Raw genomic sequence first — 22,110 nt, forward strand, 5'->3', positions numbered from 1 at the left:
GAGGCACTGTTGGTCCAGAGTGTCCCACTCCTCAATGGCGATTCGGTGTAGATCTCTCAGAGTGGTTTGTGGGTCACGTCATCCATAAAAAACGCTTTTCAATCTATCCCAGGCATGTTCGATAGGTTTCATGTGTGGAAAACATGCTGGCCACTCCAGTTGAGCGATGGTGTTATCTTGAATGAGATCATTCGTAAGATGTGCACGATGGAGGAGCGAATTGTTGGCCATTAAGATGAATGCCTCGCCAATATGCTGCCAATAGGTTGCACTATCGATCGGAGGTTGGCATTCATGTATCGTACAGCCATTACGGCGCCTTCCTTGACCAGCAGTGGCGTACGTCGGCCGCACATAATGCCATCCCAAAACATCAGGGATCGTCCGCCTTGCTGCACTCGTTGGAAAGTGTGTCTGAGTCGTTCAGCCAGACCAGGTTGCCTCCAAACACGTCTCAGAAGATTGTCTGGTTGAAGGCATATGTGTCACGCATCAGTGAAGAGAGTGTGATGCCAATCCTGAGCCATCCATTCTGCAAGTTTTTGGGCCCATCTGTACCACACTTCATGGTGTTGTGGTTGCACATCATGCAGCCTATTGTGCACATGTTTGAGTGAACATGTTGGCGTTGCTGTCAGGGTTCCTCCGAGCAATAATCCGTAGGTAGCGGTCATCCACTGCAGTAGTAGTCCTTGGGTGGCCTGAGTGAGGCATGTCATCGACAGTTTCGGGCTCTCTGTATTTTCTCCATGTCCTAACAATATCACTTTCGTTCACTCTGACTCCAGGACACTTCCCTTGTTGAGAGCCCTTCCTGGCACAAAGTAACAATGTGGACGCGATCGAACCGCGGTATTGCCCGTCTAGGCATGATTGAACTACAGACAACACGTCATGTACCTCCATCCTGGTGGAATGACTGGAACTGATCGGCTGTCGAAACCCCTCCATCTAATAGGCGCTGCTCATACATGATTCTTTACGTCTTTGGGCGAGTTTAGTGACATCTCTGAACATTCAAAGGGACTGTATCTGTGATACAATACCCACAGTCAACGTCTGTCTTCAGGAGTTCTGGGAATTGGGGTGATGCAAAACTTTTTTGATGTGTGTATAATCGAGCTGTAATTCCAGAAATTTAACACTGTCAATCTCTTCTATCTGCATGTATTCAATTGTTATTTATATCCTGGAAGGAAATCTCTCCTACAGGTTCTCAACTGCATGTGGTAGATCTTTTCAAGGTTTAATGACAGGAAATGAGCTTTAAACCATTTAGTTAATGTCAGTGAAAATTCCTGGCTATTTATTGCAATGTTTGTATTCATCTGCAAACAAAACAAACTTACCATCTGGCACTCTAACAGATGAGAGGTCATTAATGTACACAAGAAGAAGCAATAGACCCAAAATGGAACCTTGAGGAATGGAGCATGTAATTAATTCCCAGTCAGATGAAGACTGATTGCACAGAAGCAAGGCTCAATAGCAGTGCAGTGTACAAAAAATTCTTCTGTGTTTCCTTCTCATGTTACCAAAGTCATTCTCGTACATAATGTGAAAGTCGAACAGATCACAGAACTGTGAGATAGACGCCACATTGTAGGAGACAAGGAGCAGTGCAACAATGCGGCTCCAGCGGAAAATGTGATATAATATGTTCCGCTGACTATGCTGTGGATAATAAAAGAAGCAGTGTCATCGATGACAGCATATCAGGAAATTATAGAAGCAATGTGTAATATTGCAAATTGCTAGGAACTTTAAATATGGCATCAAATCATTGCACCACAAAGTAATATACTCGTTGTACACAGGTAAAAATTAAGATGCCTTCCCTGGTAACGCAAGACTCCACAGAAAGGAAGTGTGCTGAATCACTCCCTGGCCTGGGGCACTGAACATCATTGAACTAATGCAACAAAATGACACATAAATAGAAAGGCATCGTCATTGTGGTGACTATGCCCTGTGAGGTAAGAAGACTTATTCACATGACAAGAAAGCTCTTTCAGGAATGACAAAGTGGAATAAAGCTATCAAGCGACTCTGAATAATGAGGTTGGGCAATTCTAGAAGTGTTCCTCCCGGTGCTGACTAAATGAGAAGAGCAAAATGAATGAAGTAAAGGTCAACCAATGGCGACACCCAGCTATTATGACCTGTTGCCTTTCCTGGGGTAGGAGTACTGCTGTAGGGGTGGCACTGAGCAGCAGACTCTCTTAAATATTCCCTAAAACAGATATTCATTTTCAGATGTTCTCAGGCATTCTCAGTCTACCAACATCAAGCTATGAAGAGGACCCTACAACAGCATGTCATCTACTCATCTAGAAGTCTAATAGCTGTTATGGAAATGCAAGTTCCACTCTGGGAGCTTCACCACTGTTAGCCACATTGGCAACGTTAGTGCTGACTCCAATGTGGTGACCTTAGCGCTCTTTGTCCTGTGAGTCTCCTGGTAGCCTACAATACGAGCCTGGAAATGTGCAGCCACTCTTTCACATTCGCAAGTGGTAGTGCGCAAGTGGTAGTGTACTCCCTGCTGCCCTCCTCTGCTGCTGTGGGTAGACTCTGCTGCTACGGGTTGCCACTTCTTCTTTGGGGGCGACAATGTGATATGTTGCACCACACCATATCCCATACCAAGATGTTTGGCTGCCATTTGGCAGTGCAGCAGATGTGTGGGGAACGACATGCCACTTCAGTGGATGTGGCGCAGCCTCAGATGTGAACCACCATGACTAAGCTGGCTGGGTGTATACTGCTTCTGACCTACAAGCATTGGCTGCATGAGGCGACACCCTGACAGTTTTGTGCTTTGAATAATAAATGTTTACATTGTCAATACTGTTTCTCTGATGTCCCATTGGGCATATGACAGACATCCACTTACCTCAACACTGCTCAACCTCGCCCTGGGTGGTGGTATGTTGACCTCCTGACCGTGACCTACCCATCACCACCAACCTCAATGGCTGACCAACCTAGCCATTGCATGTGGTATCAGAATCTGCCAGTGGCGTCTGCAGCTGGTCCAGGACTACAACTTCAGCCATAGCATGCAGTACAGCGTTGTAACATTGGTAAGCGAGTTTTCGTTCTTGCCTTTTTTTGTTTTTCCTTTATTTGTAGCTATGGCGAATGAGTGAGATGTGCATTGGAATTTAAAGGTTAAGTTTGTAAGGCTGCAGGAGCCTGCGGATTTGTCATAATTATAGGGAATGTTATTTACGACTGGTGTGGTGTGAGTATTGCAATTTGGCTAGGTATAACTTACCATGCATACAAGTTGTATCAGCTGTGTATAGCATATGCCAAAGGAATGGCCATGAAGCATATCAGCTTGTAATGTAGCAACTACGTCACATAGTACTGTATAAATATACCCACTCTATTTTGCAATTTTATTTAAAGGCTTCAATAGTAATTTTCATAATAATAATAACGTAAGGGCTTCACCGAAATATAAACAAAAGTAATTCACGCCACCCATAAGGCGATGTGAATTAATATATTTTCTTTATTAATAAACGTACACGGAAATGAGGGTATGTAGAAGGCAGTGGGCAGGTATACGTCGAACGACTGGTATAGAAGGCTCTGAGTCATCTTGAGCAGGAAGGTGCCGGATGTAGATGGGAGTACCAGTTGTGCGGGAAAATGATAGGTTTCTAGTGCCTTCTAGAACAATTTCAACATAGTAATACCGTTCCAGTGCGGTATCAGAAAGAGCGTGAGATTGTGAATGCTGAGGGGAACCTGCACTGTAAGACTCCGATGGCGATATTGCGAGATATCTGCGTCGAGAGAAAATAATCCCACTTGTTCTTAACCCTTCAGGTTAATATATATATATATATATATATATATATATATATATATATATATATATATTTTGTAAATGTAATCTAAAGCACGTAATTGAAAACAGGGCTTAAGAAAAGGATCTCCTCTCTTACATGCTATTTTCTTTCATTAGTTTATAAAATGAATAACGACATTATTACTCATTTGCGCGGAGGTACGTATAAAGTGGAGGGGAGCACTAGTTTCAGAGTTGGCGCTTTTCCTCTGGAGAGTCGCTCTGGGTCCCTCATGATGGACAGACCTGTATCTGACTGCTCCAGTGAAACTTTATTCGGTCAGTAAGTACTTTTACAGTACAGATGGCTTTCCAGGCACTGCTCCAAGTGTCTAGAACAGCGGTTGAGTAGCGACAGGTTATTTCGCAATTTAATACGCCAGTAAAAATGATTTTGATTGTGTGATATGCAGTCTCTTTGGAACTGTGATAAACTTTAGAACAACTGTAGAGCCGCGTATCGCAATCAAGATGCAGTCGCATCCTCATAGGTAAGTGATTTCTTGCATAGCTCGGCACTGGTGTGAATTTAAAATTAGTCTTCAAGGTTTTACTGTGCACAAGACGGCCATAGAGTCGAGTGAAGTTAAACGAATCAAAATTCATTGTGTTATGTGGTAATGTTCAGGTGAGCGATTGTTTGTTGTAACTGCATCATTAGAAGTTCTTTGTGGTGGTGCAAAATTAATTGAATATCAAGAGCTCAGATGGAAACCCAGTTCTAATCAAAGAAGGGAAAGCAGAAAGGTGGAAGGAGTATATAGAGCACTCAGTGAAACCAGTATCTAAATTCTAGTATGTAAAGAGAAGACAGATTGTCTCTAGAAGAGGCTAATATATATTGCATTGTTCTGAAGGATAGAACCTGATTCACTATGAAGATAATTTATGAACATAATCAGAGATGTGTCATCATAAGGTGCATTAGGGGACGATGTAGACTGATACTCTGTCAGTTATGTGGTCTCGGATTAACTACATGTGCCAAACATTACTGTAATAGCAGTCCCTTGCAGTTGTAAATTTGGAAATTTGTGGTAAGGTCTTATGGGACAAAACTACTGAGGTCATTGGTCCCAAAGCTTACACACTACTTAACCTAACTCACACTAAGGACGACACACATACGCATGGCCAAGGGAGGACTCAAACCCCTGACGGGGGGAGCCGCGCAGACCGTGACAAGATGCCTTGCAATTGTAACATGTGCTTTATTGGAGGACACAATGCCTCTGAATTATATTTTATTTATCACAATAGGTTCATGTTACTATTTGCTGGAAAACCCTTCTTCATTACAATACTTGGTTGATTCGTTGCTTCCCAAGATTGCTTACAGTGAATAGTATCACGAGCAGGAGAGCAGGACTGTCTTTAAGAGCCAAACATCTTCGTGAAATATAAAGGTTGTGGTTATGGTGCTTATGACACACACACCACTCCGCTGTTCGATTCGGTGCGGCTCACTTCGTTAACGTCGCTCGCCTACGCCACTAGCAGCGCAATTTGGCTGGATGCAAGGAAAGCAAGCTTGCAGCCGCGCTGGAGCTACTCATAGACGCGATGGGGAGTAACCACGGCTACAAACGGCAGCAGAAGCATTCGCAGAAGAAGGTGCAGTGTTTCAAGTGCCAGCAAGCGGGGTACATTGCGAGTGTATGCAAGCATGGCAGTGCACGACACTCGTAATTGTCCCAGGCCAAGAGGGCTGGCTTGCAGATGCTCGAATTGCGGCGGCTCACACGCCGCAAATTCGCATAACTGTGGCTACCTCAAAGAGTTCTTCCGCCAGCACGCCGCGACACTCCCTGCTGCTGCGGTGTCTGGCGCCGAGTTGGCGGCCCCCCTTCCGACCCCCCCTACCCCGAGGGGTGCAGGCTGCGCCGCCTGGAAGCCCCCACTGACGACGCCATGGCCGGCTTCCGAGCCACTTTTGCAGCCGTAAGGACCACACTCGAGGATGAGCAAGCAGCTGTAAATCGCCAGCTCCAGCAGCCGTGTGAGGAACTGTGGGTTCTGAAGAAGAAGGCGTCTGTCCCCGGCCCCACCTCCCTTGTGAGGCGACCGGCGGGAGTGGACGCTGCCACGCAGACGACCACCGCCCCCCCCCCCTTGCAGAAATGCAGGAGGCGGTGCACTTGGAGATGGACGTCGAGACACCGGGTTGCCTCCCTCTGTGGAGATAGACACATGAACTGGGGAAGAGACGCCATCCACTTCCTCCCATGACGAGGAAGAGGCATCATAGGAGGAAGAGCTGCCTCTGTGCCTGCCACTCCCACATGAACGCAATGTACAGCCATTCCTCAAGAAGACTACAGCGTCCATAAGACATGGGTCATACCAATACTGGGGCAACCCTTATCCCTTCACGCCGCTGTACATGCCCAAGTCTCCCCCTCCCCACCACCCGTGCAACCTACGCCACACCTGCAGCCTGTTGCATGAGGTGGTGTCTCGGAAGGAGCTGTGCCTAATTAACATCCACTCCATCTTCACCTGCCGCAACTGGGAACATATCTACTGAGTCACAGAGAAGTGGGTGAAGGAGGAGTGGCGCTACGGCAGGAGGTAGCCTACAACTTGCGACCGAACCGCCGAATCTTTCCATCAGTAAATTGGGTATGTTCTCAACTGACTCGGTTGTTTTAACCCCCTCCACTGACAGAATGACCCGCTTCCTACTTCTGTATGTATAAAGCCGATACGGACTTGTAGCTGTCACGCCTTTGCGCTTACTGCTACGTATTTTAACCGTAAATAGCTCAGTCCTAATGGTAAGAGGTAGTAGTGGATTCACGTTATTAATCTTTGAATACAGCACAGCTGCCACAAGCTCAGCTCACTTTTACTCCACTCCTACCCTCGCCATTGCACCACATTAACTAGGTGCTACATGGACCTTGCTAAATTCACTTGCGTATACATTTTTGACCATTACTCGCCAGTATTTACATAATGATTAGTACACTCCTAACCGGACTATTTCCCAAAGAGCTGTGATGATTGAACGGGTTCGATCCACGGCCTACAGTGCCCTACAGTTCACACGGTAACACTGCCTACCTGACCCACTTAACTTGGTAGTGAGCTTATGTATCCAATCACCACTGCTAGCAGCAGTGGATAATCCTATCAGCACGACGAGAGCAGCAGACTTACCGTCGAATCCTCCTGAAATACTTATAACTACGGTCGCCAGCGGTGAAGGAGCAAAGATTAAATCAATTTTTTGGATCGTTTCAAAGTGAAACTGCTTGAGTTGAATTTAAACTTAATTCTGAATATTACTATTTCTGATCATTCTAGGTGATTCTACAAAGCAAATACTCTCTCAATTTCTGTGAGTTGGCTTGGTAATTACCACCAAGACAATTTAAGCAACTTAGGTTAACAAAACCCCCCCCCCCCCCATGAACCATGGACCTTGCCGTTGGTGGGGAGGCTTGCGTGCCTCAGCGATACAGATAGCCGTACCGTAGGTGCAACCACAACGGAGGCGTATCTGTTGAGAGGCCAGACAAACGTGTGGTTCCTGAAGAGGGGCAGCAGCCTTTTCAGTAGTTGCAAGGGCAACAGTCTGGATGATTGACTGATCTGGCCCTGTAACAATAACCAAAACGGCCTTGCTGTGCTGGTACTGCGAACGGCTGAAAGCAAGGGGAAACTACAGCCGTAATTTTTCCCGAGGGCATGCAGCTTTACTGTATGATTACATGATGATGGCGTCCTCTTGGGTAAAATATTCCGGAGGTAAAATAGTCCCCCATTCGGATCTCCGTGCGGGGACTACTCAAGAGGATGTAGTTATCAGGAGAAAGAAAACTGGCGTTCTACGGATCGGAGCGTGGAATGTCAGATCCCTTAATCGAGCAGGTAGGTTAGAAAATTTAAAAAGGGAAATGGATAGGTTGAAGTTAGATATAGTGGGAATTAGTGAAGTTCGGTGGCAGGAGGAACAAGACTTTTCGTCACGTGACTACAGGGTTATAAACACAAAATCAAATAGGGGTAATGCAGGAGTAGGTTTAATAATGAATAGGAAAATAGGAATGCGGGTAAGCTACTACAAACAGCATAGTGAACGCATTATTGTGGCCAAGATAGATACGAAGCCCACACCTACTACAGTAGTACAAGTTTATATGCCAACTAGCTCTGCAGATGACGAAGAAATTGAAGAAATGTATGATGAAATAAAAGAAATTATTCAGATTGTGAAGGGAGACGAAAATTTAATAGTCATGGGTGACTGGAATTCGAGTGTAGGAAAAGGGAGAGAAGGAAACATAGTAGGTGAATATGGATTGGGGGACAGAAATGAAAGAGGAAGCCGCCTGGTAGAATTTTGCACAGAGCACAACATAATCATAACTAACACTTGGTTTAAGAATCATGAAAGAAGGTTGTATACATGGAAGAACCCTGGAGATACTAAAAGGTATCAGATAGATTATATAATGGTAAGACAGAGATTTAGGAACCAGGTTTTAAATTGTAAGACATTTCCAGGGGCAGATGTGGACTCTGACCACAATCTATTGGTTATGACCTGTAGATTAAAACTGAAGAAACTGCAAAAAGGTGAGAATTTAAGGAGATGGGACCTGGATAAACTAAAAGAACCAGAGGTTGTACAGAGATTCAGGGAGAGCATAAGGGAGCAATTGACAGGAATGGGGGAAATAAATACAGTAGAAGAAGAATGGGTAGCTTTGAGAGATGAAGTAGTGAAGGCTGCAGAGGATCAAGTAGGTAAAAAGACGAGGGCTAGTAGAAATCCTTGGGTAACAGAAGAAATACTGAATTTAATTGATGAAAGGAGAAAATATAAAAATGCAGTAAGTGAAAAAGGCAAAAAGGAATACAAACGTCTCAAAAATGTGATCGACAGGAAGTGCAAAATGGCTAAGCAGGGATGGCTAGAGGACAAATGTAAGGATGTAGAGGCCTATCTCACTAGGGGTAAGATAGATACCGCCTACAGGAAAATTAAAGAGACCTTTGGAGATAAGAGAACGACTTGTATGAATATCAAGAGCTCAGATGGAAACCCAGTTCTAATCAAAGAAGGGAAAGCAGAAAGGTGGAAGGAGTATATAGAGGGTCTATACAAGGGCGATGTACTTGAGGACAATATTATGGAAATGGAAGAGGATGTAGATGAAGATGAAATGGGAGATATGACACTGCGTGAAGAGTTTGACATAGCACTGAAAGACCTGAGTCGAAACAAGGCCCCCGGAGTAGACAATATTCCATTGGAACTACTGACGGCAGTGGGAGAGCCAGTCCTGACAAAACTCTACCATCTGGTGAGCAAGATGTATGAAACAGGCGAAATACCCTCAGACTTCAAGAAGAATATAATAATTCCAATCCCAAAGAAAGCAGGTGTTGACAGATGTGAAAATTACCGAACTATCAGCTTAATAAGTCACAGCTGCAAAATACTAACACGAATTCTTTACAGACGAATGGAAAAACTAGTAGAAGCCAACCTCGGGGAAGATCAGTTTGGATTCCGTAGAAACACTGGAACACGTGAGGCAATACTGACCTTACGACTTATCTTAGAAGAAAGATTAAGGAAAAGCAAACCTACTTTTCTAGCATTTGTAGACTTAGAGAAAGCTTTTGACGATGTTGACTGGAATACTCTCTTTCAAATTCTAAAGGTGGCAGGGGTAAAATACAGGGAGCGAAAGGCTATTTACAATTTGTACAGAAACCAGATGGCAGTTATAAGAGTCGAGGGACATGAAAGGGAAGCAGTGGTTGGGAAGGGAGTAAGACAGGGTTGTAGCCTCTCCCTGATGTTGTTCAATCTGTATATTAAGCAAGCAGTAAAGGAAACAAAAGAAAAATTTGGAGTAGGTATTAAAATTCATGGAGAAGAAATAAAAACTTTGAGGTTCGCCGATGACATTGTATTCTGTCAGAGACAGCAAAGGACTTGGAAGAGCAGTTGAATGGAATGGACAGTGTCTTGAAAGGAGGATATAAGATGAACATCAACAAAAGCAAAACAAGGATAATGGAATGTAGCCTAATTAAGTCGTGTGATGCTGAGGGAATTAGATTAGGAAATGAGACACTTAAAGTAGTAAAGGAGTTTTGCTATTTGGGGAGCAAAATAACTGATGATGGTCGAAGTAGAGAGGATATAAAATGTAGGCTGGCAATGGCAAGGAAGGCGTTTCTGAAGAAGAGAAATTTGTTAACATCCAGTATTGATTTAAGTGTCAGGAAGTCATTTCTGAAAGTATTCGTATGGAGTGTAGCCTTGTATGGAAGTGAAACATGGACGATAAATAGTTTGGACAAGAAGAGAATAGAAGCTTTCGAAATGTGGTGCTACAGAAGAATGCTGAAGATTAGATGGGTAGATCACATAACTAATGAGGAAGTATTGAATAGGATTGGGGAGAAGAGAAGTTTGTGGCACAACTTGACCAGAAGAAGGGATCGGTTGGTAGGACATGTTCTGAGGCATCAAGGGATCACCAATTTAGTATTGGAGGGCAGCGTGGAGGGTAAAAATCGTAGAGGGAGACCAAGAGATGAATACACTAAGCAGATTCAGAAGGATGTAGGTTGCAGTAGGTACTGGGAGATGAAAAAGCTTGCACAGGATAGAGTAGCATGGAGAGCTGCATCAAACCAGTCTCAGGACTGAAGACCACAACAACAACAACAGGTTAACAAACTTCTACCCTTCAACTTATTTAATGATTTTGGATATTACTCTTTGGACAATTGATATAGAATTAGTTAAGTGACTTTACTTGAAAGGTTACTCAGAAAAATTTAAGTAACTATAAATAGGCGACTCATTCTGGTGTGACCATTGCTCTTTTCAACATTCTTATACGCTAAAATATTCTACAACCAAAAGAATTGTAAATGAAAGAGGCGATGGGGGCCTCAGTCTGATTTCACTACACTATATTTGAGGTTACTACACTTTACAATGAACAACATGCGTCGTAATTTTACTCTTTACTATATTCTGTCCTCTGCACTTGCATAAAAGAAAACTGGTATTCTCCTTTTAGATGTATACAAAGTTCGACTTGGCAATTGCAAGCAGTCTTGCCTTGGGTAGACGTGTCGGTGCTGGTGGTGAGATGCATGTGGCTAACGCAGCTCTTCACGCCTCATGCCCTTAATGGCGGCTGGAACTACGAGCTGTAGCACTCGTATAAGCTACTGCACGTCCGCCATAAAATCTGGGCGCAGGAACTCTTACAATCAGCCCCAGTGGCATAGAGACGGCTTCGACAACCATTCGTCGCGTTCTACTCCACAAACGGCGACGATATTCGCCTCTTCGCTGTTGCACAATCACTTTTGCGTGGGCACAGTTACGCACGTCCGATCACGTCAACACTCCCCAGGCCATTTCATTGTTCAGTCCCTGTGTCTCCAGCTACCTCTAGCTACGCTCGTATCACCAAGAGTGGGGGCGTTCCCCTACCACCTTTTCACCGAAATCATTTAGTATTTAAGAATATTTATATTTATTACCCTGGAGTTCATACCAGACATAATAATTTACTACTAGCGCTTTATAACATTAAATCATACAGTAATAACTTATAATTACCAAGAAAAAGAATACATTTGACTCCGAGAGCTTAGTGCATTGTCTGACAGGTAGCGCTAATTCCCAGTTTCGCCAATAGATGGCATCAGGGTGCACTCCCTGGCAGTCTCACACCAGCGCGCCCGTTTCCGACGCGCGGGCTCCAAATTACTGTCAGCCCACCATCATTTCAGTTCCGTTACACATGCCCCACTTCTTATTGAGGTATCTAACAGTGATAATTCAATAAGAAGTCTCTCCTATAATGAATCTGAAATTTTCGTCAAGCTTTTTACCAAGGGTTTTCCCTTTCTTACTGATACACCTCGATACTTATATTACATATTTAAAATAAAACACCAATTCTTTCTCTCTTTCCTGCTAAACATTACATAAATGATTTACATATATTCTTTCCAATTTTCTTACTTCTAAACACAGTACACTTTAAACATCTTTTTTTTTACAAAAAATTTTAAATACACTTCTTTTATCTCAGGCAAGTAAAACACACGTTATGCGCCTATTACTTTATTGCCCGTCCTTTTCACTTTACCTCCTCACTTTTCTACCTCTTCCACAACACTTATTTACACATCTATTAAGGCTTTCTTAGAAGCTCAGTCTTTCCCACTCTGTTTAGTCTCTACTTAAACTAGAAGTTTCATTAGAATACTGCAACATATTTTAGTGAACATTTACCTTTCACATAGAACAAAAGAAAGAAAACTATTTACATATTGGTTTACTTTAATATTTATTTATATATTTATTTTCAATCTGGTAGAATTCGTGGTTCATACCTTTTGAGATCCACTATGTTTCTTACTCCCAGGCGTTTGCCTGTTAATGGGTACTCTAAATAATAAGCATTCACATTGGGTATGGACACTATTTTAAATGGTCCATTATATATATATATATTTAAATTTGCTGATCTCGTTATTAATTTCACTTGAGTTTTCATGTGTTTTTACAAGAACGAGATCACCTATTTTGAATTTAGGATTCCTTACTTTTTCGTCATGACGACGAATTCTTGCATCTGCTTGTTTTCTCATCTTGTCTTTTACTAAGTTCTTTTTACTATCATAATCTAATTCAACTCTATCTGGGAATTCTAGTAGGTCTTCTACTAGACTTTTACTTCTCATCTTTTTCAGGATTTCTTCTGGAGTAAATCCAGTGCTCTCGTTTGTTAATGAATTCATGATTTCTTCGAATTCACTCACATGCATGCCCCACTTCTTGTGGTTACAATGGCAGTACGTCCTAAATAACCGACCTATCTCACGCATATATCTTTCTGCCGGATTGCTTGATGGGTGATAAGCTGAGATATGTACCACTTCTACCTGTTTTTCAGTTATCCCATCCTTCCACATTTTTGAGCAAAACTGAACACCATTATCTGATAGTATTCTCTTTGGCTTCCCTACTTTCACAAAATAATCACACACCATTTTATCATACACAGCTCTGGCAGTAGCTTTTCTCAAGGGATGTAGCTTTATATACTTTGAGAAAAGTTCAACTGCTACAAATATGTACACAAAACCCCCCATGGTGTTCGGTAATGGTCCAAAGATATCTACTGCTACTATTTCTAATACTTCATCAGGTTTTATTGATTGTATGGGCCCTTGATTAGTTGGATTTGTTACTTTCGCCTTTTGGCATAGATCACAAGATCTTATCCTCTGTGCTACCTTTCGTGCCATGTTGTTAAAGGTAATGCATTCATCTAACTTATCGGTACACTTCCATGCACCACAATGGCCATATGCCAAGTGAACATAATCTATCAGCACTTCAGTGTGTTGTTCCGGCCAACATACTCCCCACTTCCCTGGATTATTTAATCTTTGAAGATACAGTACACCTTTATGTATTTTATATGAAGCCCTTATGTTAGTTGCGTCCGGATTGTCAAACTTGACCTTTACCGACTTGAGTGCATCATCATCACTTTGATATCTTCGCATATTCCGACATATTTCTCTAATTTTTTCTCTTCCTTCCGCTTTTTTGAAGTAATTCACCTCAAAAACATCTTCCCTATTCTTTACACTTTCTAGTGTCTCACATCCTTCCGGTAATCTCGACAAAGCATCCGGTACTGCATGTTCTTTCCCTTTAACATACTTGATCTCTATATCAAATTGTTGTAAAAACAGCGCCCATCTGGTCAACCTGTTATGTAACAATCTGCAGTCCTTCAAAAATATTAAAGCTTTGTGGTCTGTATGGACCACAGTCTTATGTCCCCATAAGAAAAGTTGAAATTTCCTAAAACCCCATACTATAGCTAAAGCTTCCTTCTCTGAAACCGTATAGTTTCTTTCGTACTTAGACATGGTTCTACTCGCAAATGCTATTTGTCTATGAGTTTTTTCCCCATCTATCATTACCTCCTGTAATATGGATACTCCCAATCCATAATCTGAACTATCTGTTGCCATGTGGAGTGGTTCACACAGGTCAGGGTGCCATAATTTTATGTTTTTAGCCAAATTGTCTTTTAGCCGGTTGAATGCTGTTTCACATTCCTCAGTCCATATATACACACTGTTCTTCTTAAGTAGGTTGTTCAGATGTGGGCTATTGAACACCTGATCATCCACATACTTACGATAAAAGGAACAAAGTCCTATAAACGACTTTAGTTGTTTTTTATTCTTGGGAGCCGGAAAATGTCTTATTGCTTTGACTTTATCGGGATCCTTTTCAATTCCCTCTGGTGTTACTATGTGACCTAAAAACTTTATTTCTTTCTTCACAAACTCGCATTTTTTCAGGTTCAGTGTCATTCCTCCTTTAATTAAAGCTTTGAACACCCTGTCGCATAACTCCATGTGCTCTTCCCATGTCCTAGTAGCAATTAATAAATCATCTACATAAACCGTGATTAGCGAACTAAGTTCACTCCCTAAAATTTTGTCTAAAGCCCGAATGAACACTGAAACGGAAGTATTTAGGCCAAATGGTACCACTGTGAAATGGTAGCATTTGCCATTGAATACAAATGCCATGTACTTCCTAGACTCCTCACTTAATGGGATTTGCCAGTATCCTGCAGTTAGGTCTAAACAGTCATGTACTTTACACCATTAAACTTCTGCAATAAATTATCTATGTTCTCTGGACGATCCAACTCCCTCTTCACTACTTTATTCAGAGTACGAGCATCTATCACTATTCGTACACTTCCATCCTTCTTACCTACTATCACCAGTGGGTTATTATATGGGCTAGAACTCCGTTCAATGACCCCACATGAAACCATTTTATCTATTTCTTTTTGAACTGCTTCTTTCTTAGACAAGGGTACATTATATGGTGGTTTAAAGAAAGGTTCATGTTCCTCTACCTACATGCAGTACTCATAATTTATCACTCGTCCCGGTTTGTCCGAAAATACCTCCTGATTTTCTTTCAGAATTTGCCATAGATCCTCCCTTTGGGCATCAGATAGTCCTTCCGTTTTATCCACTACATTTCGAAGGAGTGTCTCCTTATTTCCATCTTCAACTATCTGCCTCACCAGAAACCAATCGAATTTTAGACCTATTCCTGAATCATGGTCATCTCTAAATTCTACCCATCTCAGCTGGTTCTCTTCCATTACTCTAGATGATTCAAATGGTATTTCTAATACCGCACTATCAACTTTACAAACTATTATCCCTTTGTCACAATCTATAATTACTTTCTGTTTTATTAACCAGTCAATGCCTAAAATGATCTCGGCACTGAGCTCTGTAACTACTAAAAATGCATTCGAAAATTGCTTGTTTTTTATCTTAAATTCCATCATCACTTGATGTTTAACAGGTTTACTACATTTCCCTGTCGCCCCTATCACTTTAACACCTGTTACTGGCATCATGACTACTCCTCGTTGCTCTTTGATCATCTCAAAAAATGCGTGCGAAATAGCACTTATTTGAGCACCCGTATCCAACAATACATATAAATCGTACCCACATACATTAATGGGCAGGATTGTTTGCATCCTATTGTCCTCTTTCATACTTTCTTTATCTTCCCATAATAAATCCTTTTCCACCGCCAAGTCTTGCCATATTATTTTTCCGGTTTTTATACTGACCATTCCATCTGGAGGTTTCTTTCTCCTTTTCATCCTAAATTCTTTCACCACTTTTTCCAATAGTCCTTCGTCTAGGCTCTTTAATGCCATCTCGTTCTCATTCGAATCTGTCATGCCTGAACTCTCGGTTGTGGGATCGGAAACTTCCTCTACTTCTTTTTCTCCCTGGATGCTTTCTGATGATTCTGACGATAATTCCTCCTCCTTAGAAATATGACCTTCTTCGGATTCAAATAATTCTCGCAAATTATAATCCATTTCTCTACTTTCCCTTTGTTGGATAGTGCATTCGCCGCTCTTACTTTCATTATTTTCCCCTACTAATGGAATTCCAATCTCACTCAACTCATTTGCTTCAGTACTACAGGGATCACAACACTCTTTCTCTTGGTTAGATACACTTTCTCTAATTTCTTTAAAAGAATCTTCATCACAGTCATGTACTCTTGCTGTCACTAGGTACACATCATAATCGGTATGGCTCTCTAACACTGTCATATTCGGGTCCAAACTAATCACTTGAGTGGAAGATCTTTCTAATTGTGCTGGCTGGCTTTTGAGCTGATGTACATATTCTGCATACGAGGTAATTTCTGAATCGGCATGCGTCTCTGCACTATGCCCCTTTTTCTTATCCACCCTTTCCTCTTTAATTACTTCTCGATGCGATTTGTCGACTATTCGTATGAACCTTTTACCATAAGTCACATCACTGCTCCCTTGCCCCTGCCTCTCTGCACAGTTGCCATCCCTACCGACAAACAACGCCTTCTCTGACTCTTCCTTCATCAATTCGTCACTCTGACCTCGAATTGTACTTATTTCATTCACGTGAGCCTTCACATCCGACCGATATTCTTTTCCTACTTCATTTCCCTTAATAATTCCTCCCTGCTCTCTCTCCTCTGTTTGTATCCCTGCATTATACTTCGCAAAGTTTCGTTTATGTAACTGCTCTTCAGGCGAACGACGCACTATCCTACTACCGGTATAGTACTGACTACTCCGATCTTCCCTATATTTGGGCCATTTCTTTCTTTCCGCGCGCGTTAGGCCCTTGACCTGCGCGGTAATTAGGTTTCCTGATTTTGATAATGCACCCCGTTTCCCTGATAGTGTCCTCTCCCTCGCCGAGAGTTACCTCCTCGACCTCTTCCTCTCATCATGTTAATTTGCGGTTCATTCCTACCACCTTTTACTATTCCATTCTGATTTCTGAAACCTCGAATCTCTCTAGTTTCACGCCACCTATCTTCATTCTCGATTTTTTCTAAAAATTCATCGAATGTTCGATGAGTGCCTCCTACATAACGCTTTGAATCGTCAGGTAGCTTTTTCCACAACTGCCACACTATCTCCGGTTCTGATCTACGACCTTTAAGATACTCCAAACGCTTGAACCATCCTTCACAGTATTCTTTCATGAGCCCACGCCCATGTTCTGGCATTCTGGCGACAACGAATTCTCTCCACAACCTATCTCTCTGTTGTGTGCTCCAGAATTCCTCAAGGAACTTTTCTTTGAAGTCTGTAAACTTCAAATTGTCGATATCCAAATTCAATCCCCAACGTTTAGCATGACCTGCTAAAGCGTCTATTACTAAATTAATTTTTTCTTTATCCGACATGTCTGTTGGTAAGACACGTTCACAATTTTTTATAAAATCCATTGGATGCCATCCACCTTGTTTCTTTTGAGGATCCTATTTTTCCTCCTTACTCAGTATTTCCGATTTTTGCATTACCAATGGGATACCACTACAGTTAAGAAACGTCTGATTCTGAACTTGCTGACTTAACAATTTTATCTCATTACGCAGTGTATTTTCCTGCTCCTGCACACATGCATCAAAACTCAACATGGTATTGCACAGTGTTTCAATATCAGCTGCCGTTTCTTTAACAATCTCTTTCTTTACAACTGGTACTGTCACCTGTAATTTACTTTCAATTATCGGTTCTAATTTTTCACTAACCAAAGGTTCCACTGATTTCTCTATTCTCTGAATTTCGGTATCAAATCTTTTCTCTATTTCTGTGACTTTTCTCTGAACATTTGTTATTTCAGCCCTAATGCTATTTACTGATTTGTTTACCTCTGTGATACGCTGGCTTTGCGTATTCAAAATATCTAAATTGGCTTTTATTTTACCAGATAGGTTTTCATCCAATTGGGATATATGACTAGCCATTTCTGCTTTCAAACTAGCATTCCCTTCTCGAATTTGTGCCATCATCCTATTTAACAAACTTGTTAATTCCATATCCTCTCCCTTGTGACTTGCATCCACAGATACATTGGGTTCACTTTTCACTACCTTTGGTTTCACTTCCCATTCCTCCTGTCTTGTGGGTGTGGATTCATCTATAAGATTTTCCAACCCTACAACAGTATCTATGGTCCTTAATTCTGGGTCTGACCTTGTAATGTTTTCGTCTTGCTTGTTACTATTCGACTCCATCTTATGCTGCTGTATTTCGTGCCTAATAGAAATCTTTATTAAACCAAGTATTACTTGTTTAACTCCTACTATTGGACTTTCTTTTCCTGCTTTGCAGGTTGTCGTCTTGAACTTACCAATTGTGGTATATTTGTCTACAACAGAATTTTAAATTTAAAATTTTCTTGAAACTACAAGTTTATACAAAACACTTTTATTGCAGCCATTATTCTACAAACTTGGTAAGTCCTGTCACGGTCGCCACATGCGACCGAACCGCCGAATCTTTCCATCAGTAAATGGGGTATGTTCTCAACTGACTCGGTTGTTTTAACCCCCTCCACTGACAGAATGACCCGCTTCCTACTTCCGTATGTATAAAGCCGATACTGACTTGTAGCTGTCACGCCTTTGCGCTTACTGCTACGTATTTTAACCGTAAATAGCTCAGTCCTAATGGTAAGAGGTAGTAGTGGATTCACGTTATTAAACTTTGAATACAGCACAGCTGCCACAAGCTCAGCTCACTTTTACTCCACTCCTACCCTCGCCATTGCACCACATTAACTAGGTGCTACATGGACCTTGCTAAATTCACTTGCGTATACATTTTTGACCATTACTCGCCAGTATTTACCTAATGATTAGTACACTCCTAACCGGACTATTTCCCAAAGAGCTGTGATAATTGAACGGGTTCGATCCATGGCCTACAGTGCCCTACAGTTCACACGGTAACACTGCCTACCTGACCCACTTAACTTGGTAGTGAGCTTATGTATCCAATCACCACTGCTAGCAGCAGTGGATAAACCTATCAGCACGACGAGAGCAGCAGACTTACCGTCGAATCCTCCTGAAATACTTATAACTACGGTCGCCAGCGGTGAAGGAGCAAAAGAATAAATCAATTTTTTGGATCGTTTCAAAGTGAAACTGATTGAGTTGAATTTAAACTTAATTGGCTCTGAGCACTATGGGACTCAACTGCTGAGGTCATTAGTCCCCTAGAACTTAGAACTAGTTAAACCTAACTAACCTAAGGACATCACAAACATCCATGCCCGAGGCAGGATTTGAACCTGCGACCGTAGCGGTCTTGCGGTTCCAGACTGCAGCGCCTTTAACCGCACGGCCACTTCGGCCGGCTAAACTTAATTCTGAATATTACTATTTCTGATCATTCTAGGTGATTCTACAAAGCAAATACTCTCTCAATTTCTGTGAGTTGGCTTGGTAATTACCACCAAGACAATTTAAGCAACTTAGGTTAACAAACTTCTACCCTTCAACTTATTTAATGATTTTGGATATTACTCTTTGGACAATTGATATAGAATTAGTTAAGTGACTTTACTTGAAAGGTTACTCAGGAAAATTTAAGTAACTATAAATAGGCGACTCATTCTGGTGTGACCATTGCTCTTTTCAACATTCTTATACGCTAAAGTATTCTACAACCAAAAGAATTGTTAATGAAAGAGGCGATGGGGGCCTCAGTCTGATTTCACTACACTATATTTGAGGTTACTACACTTTACAATGAACAACATGCGTCGTAATTTTACTCTTTACTATATTCTGTCCTCTGCACTTGCATAAAAGAAAACTGGTATTCTCCTTTTAGATGTATACAAAGTTCGACTTAACAATTGCAAGCAGTCTTGCCTTGGGTAGACGTGTCGGTGCTGGTGGTGAAATGCATGTGGCTAACGCAGCTCTTCACGCCTCATGCCCTTAATGGCGGCTGGAACTACGAGCTGTAGCACTCGTATAAGCTACTGCACGTCCGCCATAAAATCTGGGCGCAGGAACTCTTACAATCAGCCCCAGTGGCATAGAGACGGCTTCGACAACCATTCGTCGCGTTCTACTCCACAAACGGCGACGATATTCGCCTCTTCGCTGTTGCACAATCACTTTTGCGTGGGCACAGTTACGCACGTCCGATCACGTCAACACTCCCCAGGCCATTTCATTGTTCAGTCCCTGTGTCTCCAGCTACCTCTAGCTACGCTCGTATCACCAAGAGTGGGGGCGTTCCCCTACCACCTTTCCACCGAAATCATTTAGTATTTAAGAATATTTATATTTATTACCCTGGAGTTCATACCAGACATAATAATTTACTACTAGCGCTTTATAACATTAAATCATACAGTAATAACTTATAATTACCAAGAAAAAGAATACATTTGACTCCGAGAGCTTTGTGCATTGTCTGACAGGTAGCGCTAATTCCCAGTTTCGCCAATAGATGGCATTAGGGTGCACACCCTGGCAGTCTCACACCAGCGCGCCCGTTTCCGACGCGCGGGCTCCAAATTACTGTCAGCCCACCATCATTTCAGTTCCGTTACACACTGAAGACCACGCAGCAGTAGCCTACTTCGAAAATCTATGGAAGTAGCAAGATGCCAAGTCCAATGAGAGGCAATCAATACCACCTGAGAGGATAATGAAGGAACGGCAGCTACACTGCTTATCCTCCTTCAGCACGAGACTTGAGGAAAGTCCGTCAATTATGAGACTGTGAGACCGGTGTTTATGACACATAACAAATGTTAGATGGGTGTTGGCCTGCTGCACACCCCATTTAATATAATCTATGTGGCGCTAAAGCTATCAAATGACTAACCACTGGCACCAATACATGAATAATAGTATGCAACTCATGTTATATCACATTCCATCATTGGTGTAGTAATAACGGTAGTCAGGTGGAATAAATCTCAGTGTAATAAACTACTCCACCCACCCTGCTAACTTCCAAGTGCTCTGAATCATGCTGGGCTATGATCCAACATAAGGATTAGTGTTAGTCTGTCCTTGTATTCATATCTATGTGTTACGGTTGATGCCTGGATTTGTATTATGTATGAAAAGAGATTACACAAGTACCAGAAACACGAATGATGATGATGTATCAATCGTCTGAAGTCTTGGTGAGGCAGTTTGCTGAGCTCAAGTAGAAAAATGAACGAGAAGTAGACTTTTAAAAGCCACGAACGAGCATAAAAAACGGAGGTAGTTGAAGCAAAGCTTTGGTTAATGTACTTACCCCTTCTGCGTATCCTACAGCAGCTAATCTAGTGATTCCTCATTTGCGCAGGTCAACTGAGGATGTTACTGTGTTTGTTTGTGACCTGGAAGCTGCTGCTAGGTTGGCTAATTGGTCAGATGAGGCAGCTCACATCTATGAGCTTACACAGAATGTATTGTGCCAGAAGCAGAAAACAGGGCTCTTGATGTATTTTTATGGAGACTTGCAGCAGACTAATCAACTACAGTGCAAATGGAAAACCCAAGGGATTTACCCGTCACTGTTATGTTTGTTACACAACTGGAAGAAGTCGGCAGTGCTACCCGAGGACAAGATAATCGTCGTGTGCTATAGATGTGGCCATACAGACCACGTTAAGGAGCAACATCGTGAATCTAAGTCTTATGAATGTGGGGTAGTGGGGCAACAGGCTCAAGACTGTCTGAGTAAGAGGCAAAGTAGGCAATATCGCGATAAGCAGTTGTCAAACGCCCATGGGAGTTCTTCAACTATCAGATGGTATTTCCGATAAAAGAAAGTGGCGAAAAAGTGTATACAGTGGCGGAGATCTGCTCGGTGGGCACAGTGAACGGAATAGAACAAAGGTTTTGGTGGACACAAGAGCTCTTGTGTCAGTAGCTAGTCTGGACCACCTAGTTGGGAAGACTCTAAAGCCTCCAGAATATATGTTAAGTGGAGTAGGAAATAACGATGCCGTTTTATTGGGGTCAACACTGATCAGTTTCAGTGTTGCAGCAAACAATTTCTGGGAACATATGGATGTATTGCCACGTGTTGGTGAGGACTATTGCACTGTCCTGGGTCTATACTTTGTGCATGAGCAAGGCGCTAAAATTCATCTTTTGTGGTATGTGATCGACTCATTGGTACATTATTCCAGGTGGGAAGGAAAGACCACTGCAAGTGTTACAGTGTCACAAAATCCACCAGTCATAAAGGTGGAACCAAGCAAAATTCAGATGAGTCCATTGAAGTTTGATTTGCAAGATAAAGTACTGAGAAGTACACGAAAGTTAAGCAGGGTAGGCCGGCCGGTGTGGC

General features: G+C 42.1%; 1 protein-coding gene across 1 annotated transcript in view; it reads right to left on the reverse strand.

Moving 5' to 3' along the window:
* Positions 1–18,026, reverse strand: part of LOC124789123 — a 40,590-nt gene extending 22,564 nt beyond the window's left edge. The window contains exons 1-2 of the mRNA XM_047256413.1: positions 17,310–18,026; positions 15,565–16,626 (exon numbers count right to left, since the gene is read on the reverse strand). Coding sequence (XP_047112369.1) covers positions 15,565–16,626; positions 17,310–18,026 — 1,779 coding nt within the window. The remainder of the gene's footprint in view (positions 1–15,564; positions 16,627–17,309) is intronic.
* Between the last annotated feature and the right edge of the window lie 4,084 nt (positions 18,027–22,110).

This window comes from Schistocerca piceifrons, chromosome 3 (genome assembly GCF_021461385.2).
Source record: "Schistocerca piceifrons isolate TAMUIC-IGC-003096 chromosome 3, iqSchPice1.1, whole genome shotgun sequence".
Lineage (NCBI taxonomy): Eukaryota > Metazoa > Arthropoda > Insecta > Orthoptera > Acrididae > Schistocerca > Schistocerca piceifrons.